We start from the raw sequence: 15,203 nt of genomic DNA, 5'->3' as shown, positions 1-15,203 counted from the left end.
TTCCCCTGAATACCACTGGACATTGTGCTGCATCTGCTTTGGATAGATTAGAGATTAAAGCTTATCCTCTAAGCTTATCTTGGAGGATAACCAATAGGATCATGTCCTTTCTTATGACGTAACAGCAACACAATTTAATTTTTTTTTATTATTACAGAAAAGTTTGTTATTAACGGTAAGAATATGTTTATGGAGACAGACACACCAAAGTCCTCTTAATGGAAATTCTTGCTAAGATGAGTAGGTGGAATTGTTAAAGTGACTAATATTACTTGTATTTATGAATTTACATATTTATTTATTTAAATATCTAATTAATTAATATCTTTGCAATAAGCGTATTTCTAATAAAACTATAATCTCTGTTATAACAACTGACATTTAAAAATAATTTTTCATGTTCAATCAATAAAATGAAAAATTGACTCATGTAGTGATACGTATTAATGACTCCCAGGTAAACAATAGTGATTAATATGTGTGGCTGTTATGGAAAAGCTCTCATATGGTGAAATTTTGATATTTTCCACTATATACAGTTTTAAAAGCTACAGAGTTTTTATTCTGCTTGTATCACAAATGAAATTTTAGCACTTTTTATAGGGAAACATAGAGAAAATCACATATAAATACTCCATTATGACTACAGCACAGGAGCTTCACAGACATTTTGACAAACGGTATCTGATTACAAACTGAATCAATTAGACTTTTGGCCAATTTTGCTATGGCATGTAGCTATTCAACTACTTAACCAAGGTGTTACATTTGCTGTGTGAAGAAATCACACTTAGATAGGAAGGTTTTTAGGCCGAATCACTGTTTTTACTGCAGGGTTTGTTGCACTGGCTCCTTAACCGATATGATCGTTATAAGATCATCACGAAGAAAGCCTAGGTGAGATTTAAGACATAAATTCAAACATATCCATGTAATTTTAATGAATTATAGTTATGGTTATTAAGTTGAGATGAGGTAGTATATTACAGCCAGAAAGCCCAAAGCTTTGGCCCAGTTTTTCATGCTTTTCAGGGACATCTACATCTGACTGGTTTTCACAAACCACCACACATATATAGAAACTCGTACTACCTCGTCCTTCCCCATACCCCATGCTTTCAGCTGAGCTTTTGTCATCAGTAGACGCTCTTATGACTGAAGCGGTTGGCCTTCCCTGTAGTAGTGATGCTCTGTTTACTTGGCAATACAGTGTAATTTTCCTTCCATCATCTATAATCTGATAATTCAGATATTTCTGAGCATTTTCCAAACTAAAACTGTAAATCAGATTCTAGTGAACTGACATTTGAGCAAATCCTGAACACATCATTGCTCTTTGACAGTTTTACAACACTGAATAAACATTAGAAATGAAGAAATAAATGAATTAAGAAGTTCATGTGTCTGAGTTTTATTCTTTTACTCAAAGTTGTATATATAGTAGTGAAATGTGGTGATTTACCCATAAATAACAAAAGAAATAAAAAAAAATTCAAAGATCTTTTTGCGAAATTTGTTATAGAAGACGAATATAAATTAAACATTGGAAGACATTTCACTTCAATGTACAAAAAACCCCCCAACAAAGTAAAAGACAATAAATATAGCATACAGTAGAAGACTATAAATAGTTTAACAGGAGTAAAAAGAGCATCTTATTCACAGTCACACATGCTGAATAACGTTTCCACTGTGAAGCTGAAGAAGATATCTCTGCCCCATAGGTAAACTGTTTCTCTCCAGAGTTGCATCCTGTGGATAAAAATGTGCACGGTGTCATTTGTTTTTACCCCCTGTTTAATCATTTAATCAGATTTTATTGTTATAATGTTGGCTTAGATCATTCTCAGTCACAGCCTGCTGCATGACAATACCACCGATCTAGGAAAGCAGATGCCAGTATTTAATAAGCCTGGCACTGAATAACTTTAAATCTACTGCACACACAGCTTTGTTGAGAACATTTGGAACAAACCAGTGAAGACACCTGATGAGCTGGTGTGTTGAATGAGGAAGACGGAAAGAAAAATCTGTCATCCTTCCCCTCCCCGTGAGGAAACTGCCAATTATATCATCAAAGGTCACATGGATTAAGTCTTCAATCTTATCCATAAAGGGCCAGAGGGGTTGTGTGCTTTCATTCCGGCTACACAGAAGCCACACCTGTTTCCACGGTTTCAACTTCTACTGATCTTTGGTGTGACTCCTCTTTGTGTGAAGTGAAAAGCAGCAGACACACCGACTCTTTGTGGATCAGACTAAAGCCTCCTGGTTTAAGTGGAATTAAAACTCAAATCCCAGTGCTCATATAAAGAAACTCCAGGTAGAAATTATAAGAAGTATTTGAATATGCAGTGACCAAGTTATTTTTGTTCCATATTCGTTACATGAGTATTTTAGGTTAAAAGAATAATTTGAAGCTGAGGTACAGTACATGTTCTTGCCTCATATTCAATATATCATGAATATGCTGTATGCATATACAATAAGCAACATGTACGTTTCTCAGTGTCTTATATAAAGTAAACCCACTGCGCATTATAAATGTACGTTTGTTTATTTGTGCATTACCTTGGCTCTCCTACGGAGATAATCCCTGCGGTTATGCAGCATTTTAGTACAACGCACAATCACCTCTGTTTCCCTCCCAGACAAATACGGCAAAGCGGAAATGATCTGAAAGCACACAGACACACAACTTCACGCCTGATCATTCATACAATTATCCAGTCAGCCATCATGTGGCAGCATCACAATGCATAAAATCATGCAAATACAGTCATTTCTTGGGAAAAAGAAAGTACACCCTCTTTTAGTTTTACGTTTTTGTTCATCAGGACCTCACCAACTTCTATAAACAAACAAAAAAACACAACACATTTCAATAGGTAGTCAATTTTCCCCCCACAAAGTAAACCAACATTCAGAAACCAGGTGAGGAAAAAATAAGTACACCCTTCCTACTTCCACAATCATTAAGAGAGTAATTAGCAGCCAGGGTTTACAAATGAAATTCAAAAGATTAGTTAATCATTAAGAAGCGTGACTACCTCTATAAAAGCAGTTTTGGCTGCTTTTTGGTGACACTTCATGTTGCTTATTTGTATAGAGAAGTTGCTGAGAACCACACAGTTGTTATTTAGACCCTAATAAATAAAAACATAGAATTGAAGGAGGGTGTACTTTCTTTTTCCCATACAGGTCAAGAGGTTTGTTTACATCGAACATCAGAATGGGAGGAATAAATGTGATCTCAGGAATCTGACGCTACAGTGGGCACAGGATCACCGAAACTGGATAGCTGACGACTTACATATAGCATAGGTAGACTCCATTCAGCTAATCATGTGACTTCTAATGACAGCTGGTTTAGGGGTTTCACAGCAATGGGGGTGAATATTTATACAATTACTCAACAACTTAATATAATAATTTGTTACATATAATCTCAATGAAGTCCATTTCAGTTCCAGGCTATAACGCGACAAAATATGGAAAAGTTCGAAGGGTGGGGGGTGTGAAAACTTATGCACGTCACTGTATTATGTGTGATGGAAAACATAACAGGTATAACCTTTGCTGTAATTGGGCCCCATTCAATGTTTCTGCTGTAGCAGGCCCTCTGCCAGACCTGGAACTGTGTCAGGATCTCTCTGGCCACCACCTGCTTATAGAAACAAAGACAGAAAATAAAAAATAATAAGATTATTTGATTATTATTCACAGACACCAAAAATAATTCAAAGGTAACTGAAACAAGCACTTACACTGAATGTTCTCTGTCTGTTTATGCTGCACATTTTGACCAGGTCTGTCGGAGGATTTTCAGGATGCATTTGGGTCATCTAGAACACACACACACACACAAAACTGAGTCAGTATTCGATTCTGGTACATTCCCTAACAACATCCAGGCACTTTTGAGAACCTTTCAAAAGTTTTGTCACTTGAATGATGTTTCAAAGCCTTCTCATGAGTCGTGACTGAGGAAAACTCAGAGAAATCGGAATTATCGATCATAAAACATGCTTTTGTGCCTTGAGGAGGATGGACCAGGCAGGAGGCTGAGGCAAATAATAAGATAAAAAAAAACATTTTTTTAAAATTTCTATTCACATGAAGGTCAGTCACTTGGTGAGACGGTGAACACAGGAGAGGAGAAAAACTCACAGATAAACGACAGACTGCAGGAATCTAATGAATGGAGTCTAGAAAGTCTGAAGTGCATTAGTGTCTCCTGCTGTTGCTGCAGTGCAAGGCACAGAATATTACAACAACCTGATTCACTCTGCTTTCTTTGTTCAGTGAAAGGAGAATCTCCAGTGAGCTTAAAAACACTGCAAACGTTGAGCCATTAAATACGGATAAAACAAAAGCATCTTTTCTCAAATAGATGTGAAAAGAGTATCACTGTAAAAACACCAAGGTCAAATATCACCCAAAAGAACAAGTATATTCATTTGACTGTGTTCAAATATTCCAATATTTTATTTGACTTTACTATGTTTGCGGAGATTCTGCAGCAGATTTTAGGTAGAAGAATGTTAGCCTCATCTTAATTAAGCGTAGTCTTAAACTAAAATGGGCTGCCTCTTAATTCCTCAGCATTACCATCCTAATGGGTGCAAACAGACTTCAGCAGTTTGCTGTTCAGCCAAGTTCCTTTTAATCAGTTTACTTGCAGTTTAATTCCACAAAACACACCATTGGTGCTTAATGGAGTTTAGCTAGGGCTGCACGATAACGACTACATTACAAACCTGATCAGTTATTTTACTCTTTGTTGAAATCCTGCTTGTTATCACAGTTATTCAGCCAATTTAGGAGCAAAATAGCTTTATTACAATTTATTAGATTCTCATTTAAATCAACAACAAAAAAAGTTTCATAATGTACAATATAATCTTATTCCTTCACATCTCTAAATTCAAAACAAGACTGTTCTTTTAATCAGTAACAGTTACAGTAATCAAGTGCTTCTTTTTTTAATGCAATGAAGAAACACAATCAGCCTCAAAATAAATGGATACATAAATATGCCATCACAGCATGCAACCATACAGGCAGTTAAAACACATTACCTTTAAAAAAAAAAAAAAAAAACAACCTGATATTTAATTAACTAATGTTAACCAATGAGATCATTTTAATCTAAGCTCACCAGTTGATTATATTTTATTGAAAAAGCCAAAAATGGTGGTCATATTAATTGTGCAGCCCTAGATTTATCTCTGTGCTCCATCTTCAGAATTATTTGAAAACCCACCTCAAGAAAGAAAAGAAAAGAAAAAGCATTACATGAACAGTTAAAAGAGAACTGATCCACTTTCTGCTGTAAGGTTTCAGGAACACAACATAGTTCATCATGATATTCACTCTGCAGATTCCCATGCTACCTGGCAGATGATTATTATTAATATTAATAATATTATTATCTTCTGAGAGCACTTGTGAACACCCTGAGCTCTAATCTGCCTCTGATTTATGTCTTTGCAGGAGTCCTGTGTCTGTGGGTGTAATTAGCCGTGATTCTCTCGGCTCTTCCTACATCTAGCGCACATTTGTTTCTGTTCACTTGGTGAAAACCTATATCGCAGCATTTCTATCACTGTCAGCTCCTCTACAAGCTTTATTCTGGACTGTACTCTGCTTCATAAAGTTGCTTCAGTTAAAAGCATCCTCCAACAGAATAGAGGTCAATGGTTAGAATAATTTCACACTTGATACAGTCTTAAAAATAAAGGTGTTGGGAAAGGCTCTTTAGAGTGATGCCATTGAAGAACCATTTGGGTTAGTGCTATGGAAAACTAAAAAAAAAAAAAAATCCCATCTGAAATGCTAGCATTACGAAGATTGAAATTTGTGGAGGAAAAATAATTATTCAGTTTACAAAAATGTCTATAGACTCGTGGACCAAAAGGGTCTTTAAGGAAATAAAATGGTTCTTTTATGGTCCATTACTCTAAAGCCATGGTTTTCAAGGTGGGGTCTGTGGAAAGTCCAGTGGTCTGGGAAGCACATTCAGGGGGTCCACGACTTTTTACATTTGGTTACTGCTGTGAAAATCACAACCTACCATTATAAAGTAATCGCTTTCTTATAGCTATTAGTCTGTTTGACTGGTCACTTGAATTCAGTGGGTTTAATAACTCAAAAGCCAGTAGGGTGGAAATAAAAATGTGTTGTAGTGGAAAGTTCACAAATTAAAAGCTTTATAGTTCCAACAGAGTCAAATATTATTGCACACAGTGGGTAGCCTTGCCATCTGACACATCCAGGGTCCTCGGTTGATGGTGCTCAGGTTACTGTCTGTGTGGAGTCTCACATGTTCACCCCGTGTCCGTTTGGGTTTCCTGCGGTTTCTTCTCACCTCCCAAAAACATGCCAGCAGGTGGACTGGCAACTCTAAATTGCCACTAGGTGTGAAAGTGTGTGTGCATGGTGTCCTGTGATGGATTGGCATCCCATCCAGGGTGTATTCCTGCCTCATGCCCAGTGTTTTCAGGTCAGGCTTTGGATCTGAAGATTACTGAAGATGAATGAGTTAATTATTGTACACATTTAAAATCTGTGTCGAGGGATTTTTCCCTGGTTGCAAAAAAAGTTAAAGAAACACTTCTGGCCCCTCTAATTTTCAGAGTGTACTTTCATGGTGAAAGTCCCTGCTCACAGAACAAACCAGGTGTTCTCAAAGTGAAATTCTTCAGAACACAAATAACATCAGGCTTTTCATGTGATTATACTTAGCGCTTTTAATTCCTAAAGGTGAAACTATTTTTAGGTATAATTTTTAAGCATTCAGAAAGGAAGTTTTAAAGCATCATCTTTTTGAATTACATCAGAATTCTGCACCTACTCTGTGTTTGTGTAATTGCTCGTTTTGAGACATTAAACTGAAGCGTGGGTAAGCTCAGACAGAAAGACTGAAGGGATTGTTCAGGTCATGCATTCTGAGATCTGTGGACTGGAACGTGCAATTCAGTTCATTTCCGTTCCATGCACTTTCAGCAGATGGCCCTTCAGCTGCTTGAGACACACGAACGTCTTCCCGCACTGACGGCAAGGACAACTCTTCCCCACTCGGCTGTGTCTCCTGAGGTGGATTCTCAAGTGAGTGGATCTTTTGAACCTCATGCCGCAGTGGGTGCAGTTGAACAGTTTCTCGCGCGTGTGGATGTTCTGATGCTGCTTGAAGTTGCTGAAGCGGGTGAAGCCTTTGCCACAGTCTGGGCAGACGTGAGGCCTTTCTTTGGAGTGCTGCTTCTGGTGGTCCTTCAGCTCAAAATCGCGAGCGAATGTTTTGGCACACTGGGGACACTTCAGGGGTTTGCTCGCTTGGTGTGTGAGCATGTGAACCTTCAGCTGAGCCACTTGAGCAAATGATTTTCCACAGTGTGGCTTTTCAGTGGGAATTGGAAGGTGTTCGCTTTGGGGGAAAGGGAGGAAAAGTTTCTCACCTAGACAAAGCTCTGGATGATTCAAAAGACTTTCTGGACCAAACAAGTGTCCATTTTCATTATGGTCAAATGAACTGGATCCCTCAGGCATGGGAGCCAAAGCAAGGTGAACCAGCTCTGTGGAGATTGACTCACTAGGCTCAGCCTTGATGCCTTGTGATACCTCTGTGTTACAATTCACTGAATAGGACATTAAATGTGATGATGGATCTGGCATGTTGAGAGCAGTTAGATTTGGAAATTTATCTACCTGTGTTTCATCTCGATTCCAGGATCCGGGGTGATTCTGGTCTGTTTCTGCAGAAGCGCAGTCATCTCCGCAATCCCACACTGGGAGCATCTCCTCCTCTTCTTTAATAGCAACCGGATCAGGATGGTGCTCAGATTTCACAGTGGGATAGGATGGAGACAGTGCCAACTCACCGACCACGTCTTCCTCTGTAGCACTTTGTATGGTTCGAGACTGGGCCAAGTCTATGTCTTTACTGGGAGTGAAGTCCATGACAGGTGTCTCGCAGTGACTTTCTCTGGGTTTGGGGTTGCTACAAGCCTCGTGGGTCCTTGGGACTGCTGCACTGATGCACTGAGGATGCTGGACTTCAGTATTAGATGTAGACTCCTGCTTCCCTCTTTTTTCAAGCGCATTTATGTTCTTCTCTTTGTCACTGTGTGTTTCTGTAGTTCTGTATGAGCCCAGACTCTCTGTAGACCTCCAGACTTCACTGAACTGAGGCCTTTTCTCAGACTGCTCCCTCAGGCTAAGCCTGAAGCACAGGGCATCTTCACCTATAAGAGGGGGAAAAAGACAAAGAAAATCAATCTCTGTCACAGAGCACGCATAAATCTTTTATGAAGCTTTGACTGTAAATAGATAATCAGCGATGAATATTTTAGGCCTGTATTCAGAGGTGAGAGGATACTACTGAAATTGGTATTACAACCTCAGAATTATCTACAAGCTTCATTACTGCTCTGACAGTCCTGCTACTGCTATCTGCTATTTCACACTTTGAGGTTAAGTGTTTTTCCTGTCTGTGATGTTAACTCAGTGTTTGACAATTTGTTGTATGCACAATATTTCAGCCTGAAAGACATGTTTTAAGCAATGTAAACACACAAATAAATTATTTAATGCTATTTCAGGGTGATAAACAAACAAAAAAACAAATAAATAAATGTCACTATGAATCATCTATGCTTCTGCATCTCAGAGAAAGCATGTTATCCTTCTCTTTCCCGAGACGGAATTGCAAATATTACACAATTTCAATAAGAAGAATGGACCACCCAGAAAATTTTGTTTGAATACAGAGAACTTTCCCATATTCTACTGATATATCTTCTAAAATTTTGACGATAACCTAATTCTTGAACTTGGAACCGGACCCTATATTAAACAGAAGCATTACAACTCTCCTAACCTGTGAGTGTCTCTGCTGGTTTCTCTGTAGTCTTCTCTCCACCTGCTGTGACTCTCCCACAGTCTGTACATCGTACCCTCTTCTCTCTCTCCTTCAGTTTGCTCTCAGAAAACTGCAGCCTGCGCAGAAGCAGTTCCACCTCCTGCTTGCCACGAGCCACTTCCTCCATGAAGCTGTCCTCCACCAGCCTGGTGATCTCAATCATGGCTGACTTGAGAATCGTCTCCATGACGATAGAGAGCTGGGACTGGAAGGTGACGATGAGGGTGTCGGACATTTTTCCGTCTCGTTGATGTACTACGCCTTCAGAGTAAACTGGCTGTAGATTTTGCATTTAATTCTCAAGACCTGAGAAAAACATAGGAGTGATTGGTTAGTATTTAAACAGGTGAGTAAACACATTAGCCTCAATATTTAATAACAGTTTATTAAAAAATTATTTAATTTTACAAGAAAAAAAATCCATAGCTTGTTAGTTTATGATGTATCTTTTATTCAAAAGAAAACTAACAAGATATTTCTGAACAATAATGTACGATACCTATTTGAGTCTGCAGAGTTTGCAGTTTAAATCAAATCTACAGTTCATCAGTATCAGTATCTTTCCTGAAGAAATACATTCCTGTCAAACCCGGTAATCACAGTCTCCAAAGATGGGTCATTATCTAATTATATGAAATGTGTGATTAAATACATATGCGTAGGTGGATTCACTTCTATAAATTGCCCCAAGGAGTGCATGTGTGTGTCAATGTCTGCACATTACTCTGCACATATACAGAGTGACAAGGATAAAGCAGTTTACTCCCTACAAAGACTACACACTCCGCAGTGAGAACTCAGTGACGTGTCCATCTGTAGGGGCTGAAAGCAACAGTCACAGCTGAGAGAGGAGGTTTGGTTGACTGACCACTACCATGTAAAACCTTTCTGAGTAGTGCTTGTACAAGCCTATGTTCACAATGACCAACCACTCATCACCATTGTTCCCACTGAACAATTACTGATCATAGTTCTTCTCATTGACCAATCAGTGTTCCCAAGAACCAATTACTAACCACAAACATTCCCAATAACCAATGACTATTGTTCCCACTGACCAATTACTGATCACAGCTGTTCCCAATGACCAGTGTTCCCCATTGTTGCCAAGAACCAAATACTGATCATGACTGTTCCCAACAACCAAACACTATTGTTCCCATTGACCAATCACTGATCACAGCTGTTCCCACTGACCAATTACTGCTCACCATTGTTCCCAATGACCAATCACTGATCGCGAATGTTCCCAATGACCAATCAATAATCACAACTGTTCCCACAGACCAATCAATAATCACGAATGTCCCCAAAGACTAAACACTGATCACCACCACGTTGTTTGTCCCACCCACACTGCTTTTTTCTTCACTTAAACTCTCTTCTTCGTTATATTTACAAGTAATAAAAGTGAGTTATTCTATCCATAACTGTTTCCTTCGTGTCTATTACCAAACTATTCATTACCGCAGCTTCATTTGCAGCATTTTTTCATTGAAATTATTTTGTAAAGTGTCAGTATGTAAGCACATAAATAACTATTCTATTCTGTCTTAAGATATTTTTCATATAACACTGATATGCAAATGACTAGAACGATTCAATGAATATGCGAATTAGTCTATGACATCATCTGGGTACTTTTTGAGATTGCTGTAGCTACTTTCCCCTGAAAAGGACTGTCATTTAGAGTGCAATTTAATGCTTTTTATCACTAAAAAGAACATGAATCATGAACAGCATGAAGAAGCATATTGCCACCGGTTGTATCTAGTAGTTTCTATTCACTTCGACTTATTTTGGAAAGTAGGCTAATTTACAAATGCAAACTAACACAAACGCACAAGCTATTGGATGTTACCAGAGGTAGACATTAAACCAGGAATCCTGTATCAAAGACAGTTTGTTTGTTTGTTTAATTGTTTTTGTCAGGACTTATTATTTATAAAATGTAATGTTAACATGCTTTGTACTTGAACTTGACCTATACTGAGGGGTAAACTCAACCGCAGCCGCCGCCATTTTCCCCCCTTTCAGCTTAACATCAACAGCGCAAAGCATATCGGGAGTTAAGTGTCACTGTGTTGGTCTCATCACTAATGGCTATTAAAAAGGTGACTATATGAACAATATTTTTCAACATTTCAGTTTAACTCTTCACTCATAAGAGTTTTTCCTTCTAAATACCCTGTGCAGGGTTTTAATTATTTCTTTTATGGACCTCAACGTGTAAAACACTGAGCTAAATAACTACCTGAACCTGCACGTTAGTGAGACATTAATGCGGCTCTCAAAACAAAAACAAAACAAAACAAAAACAAAACAGCGCGCCATTTTGAATAACTACTTAGTTCAGACTTCTGTGGTGTTGGCCGTTGCCGTGGTCCAACACAGTGTTACTGTATTATCATAACACCGCTATTACATCGAGCGGTGCTAGTAACCTATTGTGTTCTATCTACAAACAGCGGATTCAAGAATGCTAACGTTAGCCAACAGGTTAGCAGCTTAGCTTCGACCATTCGCTCTCCCTATCCGCGCTACGAGTCGTTTACTTTCATGCTAATCAAAGCAGCGTGTGTTAAGCTCACGGAAACAAACAGAAACGGTAAATGAATTACTCAACCATTAATTTAACTTACAACATACATAGAGAGATGATCCAGCACTCAGACTGCAGGTCTTTTATTGAAGGTGCCGAATATTGTCCTTGTACTGACATCTGCTGGTGTGGAGAATCATTAAGCGACATCTTACATGAGGGGTGTCCAAACTTTTCTCAAAGAGGGCCAGATTACACACTAAATAAATAAATCAAGTTAAATAAAATAGTAAATATTTGCACACACATACTATATGTACAGTCAGGTTCATAAATATGTCTAACACAGTATATTGGAGGTGAAATTAAATAATGAATATGACCTAAAAGTGCAGACTTTCAGCTTTGATTTGAGGGTATTTACATCCTTACATTAGATTAGGTTCCTGAAGGACTGGTGGTTAGGCCACAGTGCTCTCACCACTGCGGCCTGGATTCGATTCCTGGCCAGGGAACCGACCCCAGCCACTGGGGTTGCGTACAACAGTGCGCTCTCAGTGCCGGTCCCAAGCCCGGATAAAATTGGAGAGGGTTGCGTCAGGAAGGGCATCCGGCGTAAAAACTGTGCCAAATCGAATACGCGGACCAATAATCCCTGACCCCTAATGTGATCAGCCAAAAAAGGAACAACAACATCCTTAGATTAGATTAGCCTTTATTGTCTCCTTTAGGAGAAATTTGTCTTGGGCAATCGAGAGAACACAGTTGATGTTACGATACACATTTACGATCAAACTACATTGACATGCAATTGCACCCAGATCTGTATAAACAGCAAAACATCCTAATTGTGAATACCCACAAATTACTCCTGCTGCTCGTCCGCCCGCCCTCCCCCCAAACACCATAGTTATGATACCAATAGCAATTGAGGGCTGTGGTGGCTCAAAGGTTAACTCTTTGGGTTATTGATCAGAAGATGGGGGTGAGCTACTGTTGTGCCCTCTCTGCTCCAGGGACGCAGTTTCATGGCTGACCCTGCGCTCTGACCCCAACTTCCTAACAAGCTGGGATATGCAAAGAAAAGAATTTCACTGTGCTATAATGTACATGTGACAAATAAAGGCTTCTTCTAATTGGACAAACTAACATGATCATAAATTAAATTGTCGTTTTTTTTAATACTTGGCTGCAAATTCATTTTAGTTAAGGCCTCTTTCAAGAATTCATGAAAGGTTTTCCATGCTTAGTGGTTGTAATCATCCCCATTTATTAGCTCTAGTAATGTTCTGTGCCCCAGTTTGCCCTGCTAAAAAAATTACTTCTGCAAAGATAGCTTCCAGCTCCTTCAGTTTCTCTGCCCTCTCATCCTCTGAATATTTCCTTCAATGCCCATAATTTATTTCATAACGCCTCATGATATAAAATTCCTTAATTACTGCAAGTCTCTTGACTTATGAGGCACACGCATTAGCTATGGCTCTTGAAGAAAAAGTATTCGTGTTTTCAGCTCTTTTGTAATCACCTCTTCTCACTTTGTGCATTTTGTCTGTAGCCATACCTAAATGTCTTTCAGTAAATTAATTTGCAGGTGTAGGCAGTGAAAAAAGGCTCTTACAACTTAGCTAACTGTGTTAACACAGTCTGCTGCCACCGTCAGGTGAAAGGAAAAACTGCAACATGTTGGCTGGTGGGAGAATTACCTGGATACCTTCCTGTGCACATGTCGAAACCATTAACAAAGTCACAAAGAGACAGTATGATGTAGCATTTCATATAAATACTGTTGTATACAGCCATTGTAACCTTTCCTCTTCTCGCCTCACACAAGATAGACCTTGTGTGCACTTGTAACTACGGTCGGAGCTACAGATAACCTGTCCTACAAAGCTGCTAATAGACTCCTACCATCTCCTTTCATCTATTCATGGCCACAGTGACTAGCCTGAGTTGTGTTCTCTTGTTTTCTTGCTAGCCATGTTATGTATCACTCCAACACTGAGTTAGCTACAAATTGTTCTGTTGTTCATCATGACACTTACCTCTCACTTACCTGCATCTTCTCTCAACAATCTGAGTTATTCCACATTGCATGGTGTCTATGAAGCAGTTCAGGTCCTGACACCCCCTGTGCTGACTGAACAATAGGGCACAAAAAGCTAGCAGATTTAGACCCTTATTTGGAGGTGAACCTGGCCCAAATGCCAGAGCCTAAACAACCTGCTAATCAAAAAAGTCATAAACATCCCTGTAGAATAAAAAACATCCATACCAAACAATGACTCACCCAAGAAAGCGATTGGAATCTCGTTGTAGGTGTGTAGATGACTTGCCTTCAGATGTGGCTCCACTGAATTTGTTCCTCCTGGAATTCAAGCCACACACAGTGGAGGCTCATGCTCTTTATCAGAGTATTCCTTATAGCCCAAAAGCTAATTCTCCCTCCAGCTAACCTTTCTTCAGGAACTACTCTGACAGGGGTAAGTTCCCATTCACAGCCATTGTGGTGCATCACAACACCATCAATGGCATCTTTCTTGAGGCTCAGTAAATTATTATAACCTTTCTGAAAGGGGTGAGGTGTCTGCCGCAGTTCCTCAAGAGCCCAGCGTGTGAGCACTGCCTTTGTGCTGGAGTCCCTTAAGGCCCCTCCTTATGTGGTAAAACTGCATGCCTTGGTAATTAGTTTGTCATGTGACCTTGAACCTTGTGTTTCTGCCCAATGTCATATCACCCACTTTTGTTAATCAATCTACTCTGCATGGCCAAAGGTTTGTGGACATCTGACCATCATACCCATATGTGAGTCTTCCCAAAATCTGCTGCCACAAAATGTTCAGCACACAATATAGGATGTCTTTGTATGCTGTAGCATTAAGATTTTCCTTCACTGGAACTAAGGGGCCCAAACATATTACAGCTAATGCTCTTGTGGTTAAATGAGCAAATCCCCACAGCCACACTCCAAAATCTATTGGAAACCCTACCCAGAAGAGTGTGGGATATATAAAAGCAAAAAGGAGGGGATAAATGTGTCATGGAATGTTCAAAAAACACATATGAGTGTGATGGTAAGGTGTCAACAAACTTTTGGCCATATAGTGTATTTCCATTCCATGAAGCAGAACCTGCTGAGCATTCCTTGCTATGCCCAGTACAAGCCTGATGGTAGGATTTGGAAAGGACGATGGTGACTTGATCATCAGACCAAGTGTCCATCTGTCATGGGGTAAAGACACAGGAAAATGTGTGAACAGACAGTGGCCATCTGGGTGGTAAACATCATCATCTTGGGCTACAGGGGGGCTGGATTTCTGGCCCCGGCCCTCCACATGCCACTCTATGAGGAGCATGACCTGCTCAGGGGCAGTACTTAGAGGCTTTCAGCTCCAGAAGGTCTGCACTGCTGCTATCTGAGCCTCACAGTGCAATCCAAGCTCATAGCTCAGCAGTTTAGGGTTAAACCATAACCCTATGGCAGTCTCAGTCTTACGAACTCACAACCTTCTAGTCACTAGCAAACAATACATGGTTGGTCGACCTTGCAGGTTTCTGATTACAGGAGTTCTGTTGGTTGGATATTTTTGGTTGTGTGACTGTTTCTCAAACCAGTAGTGAGTAAAATATTCTCCTGGGAAAGTACAGAATGTAAATCACAAGAAAATTCGTAATTTGAATAAATGCAAAACAAGATTTGAGCATTTAAAGAATACTTTTTAGTGTCCACTCGTTAAACCTGCT

General features: G+C 39.4%; 1 protein-coding gene across 4 annotated transcripts; it reads right to left on the bottom strand.

Moving 5' to 3' along the window:
* Positions 1-1,395: 1,395 nt before the first annotated feature.
* si:ch73-109d9.1 (zinc finger protein 235) lies at positions 1,396-15,117 on the bottom strand. Of its 4 annotated transcripts, XM_053232509.1 has the most exons (8): positions 11,895-13,612; positions 11,570-11,721; positions 8,879-9,226; positions 7,708-8,243; positions 3,768-3,845; positions 3,575-3,664; positions 2,572-2,676; positions 1,396-1,752 (listed from the first exon to the last, which is right to left on the bottom strand). In XM_053232509.1, exons 3-8 carry the CDS (start codon positions 9,210-9,212, stop codon positions 1,666-1,668), a joined length of 1,230 nt encoding a protein of 409 aa, XP_053088484.1. In that variant the 5' UTR covers positions 9,213-9,226; positions 11,570-11,721; positions 11,895-13,612; the 3' UTR covers positions 1,396-1,665. The 4 variants fall into 4 exon arrangements, with proteins under 4 accessions (XP_053088484.1, XP_053088483.1, XP_053088482.1 ...); XM_053232508.1 differs by lacking the exons at positions 1,396-1,752; positions 2,572-2,676; positions 3,575-3,664; positions 3,768-3,845 and having other exon boundaries at positions 3,852-8,243; positions 11,895-12,124; positions 13,081-15,117; XM_053232507.1 differs by lacking the exons at positions 1,396-1,752; positions 2,572-2,676; positions 3,575-3,664; positions 3,768-3,845 and adding an exon at positions 13,750-15,117 and having other exon boundaries at positions 3,852-8,243; positions 11,895-13,599.
* Positions 15,118-15,203: the final 86 nt, after the last annotated feature.

Source organism: Pangasianodon hypophthalmus, chromosome 3, assembly GCF_027358585.1.
Source record: "Pangasianodon hypophthalmus isolate fPanHyp1 chromosome 3, fPanHyp1.pri, whole genome shotgun sequence".
In the NCBI taxonomy this organism is placed as follows: Eukaryota; Metazoa; Chordata; class Actinopteri; order Siluriformes; family Pangasiidae; genus Pangasianodon; species Pangasianodon hypophthalmus.
Note: the sequence above shows the minus strand (reverse complement) of the source record. Positions and strands in the feature narration are given on the sequence as shown.

Excerpts from the sequence above, each read along its gene's own strand:
- si:ch73-109d9.1 (XM_053232506.1), bottom strand. The coding sequence starts at position 9,212 with ATGCAAAATCTACAGCCAGTTTACTCTGAAGGCGTAGTACATCAACGA. Across the intron at positions 8,244-8,878 it reads ACCAGCAGAGACACTCACAG|GTGAAGATGCCCTGTGCTTC; the intron begins GTTAGGAGAGTT and ends CCCCTCTTATAG.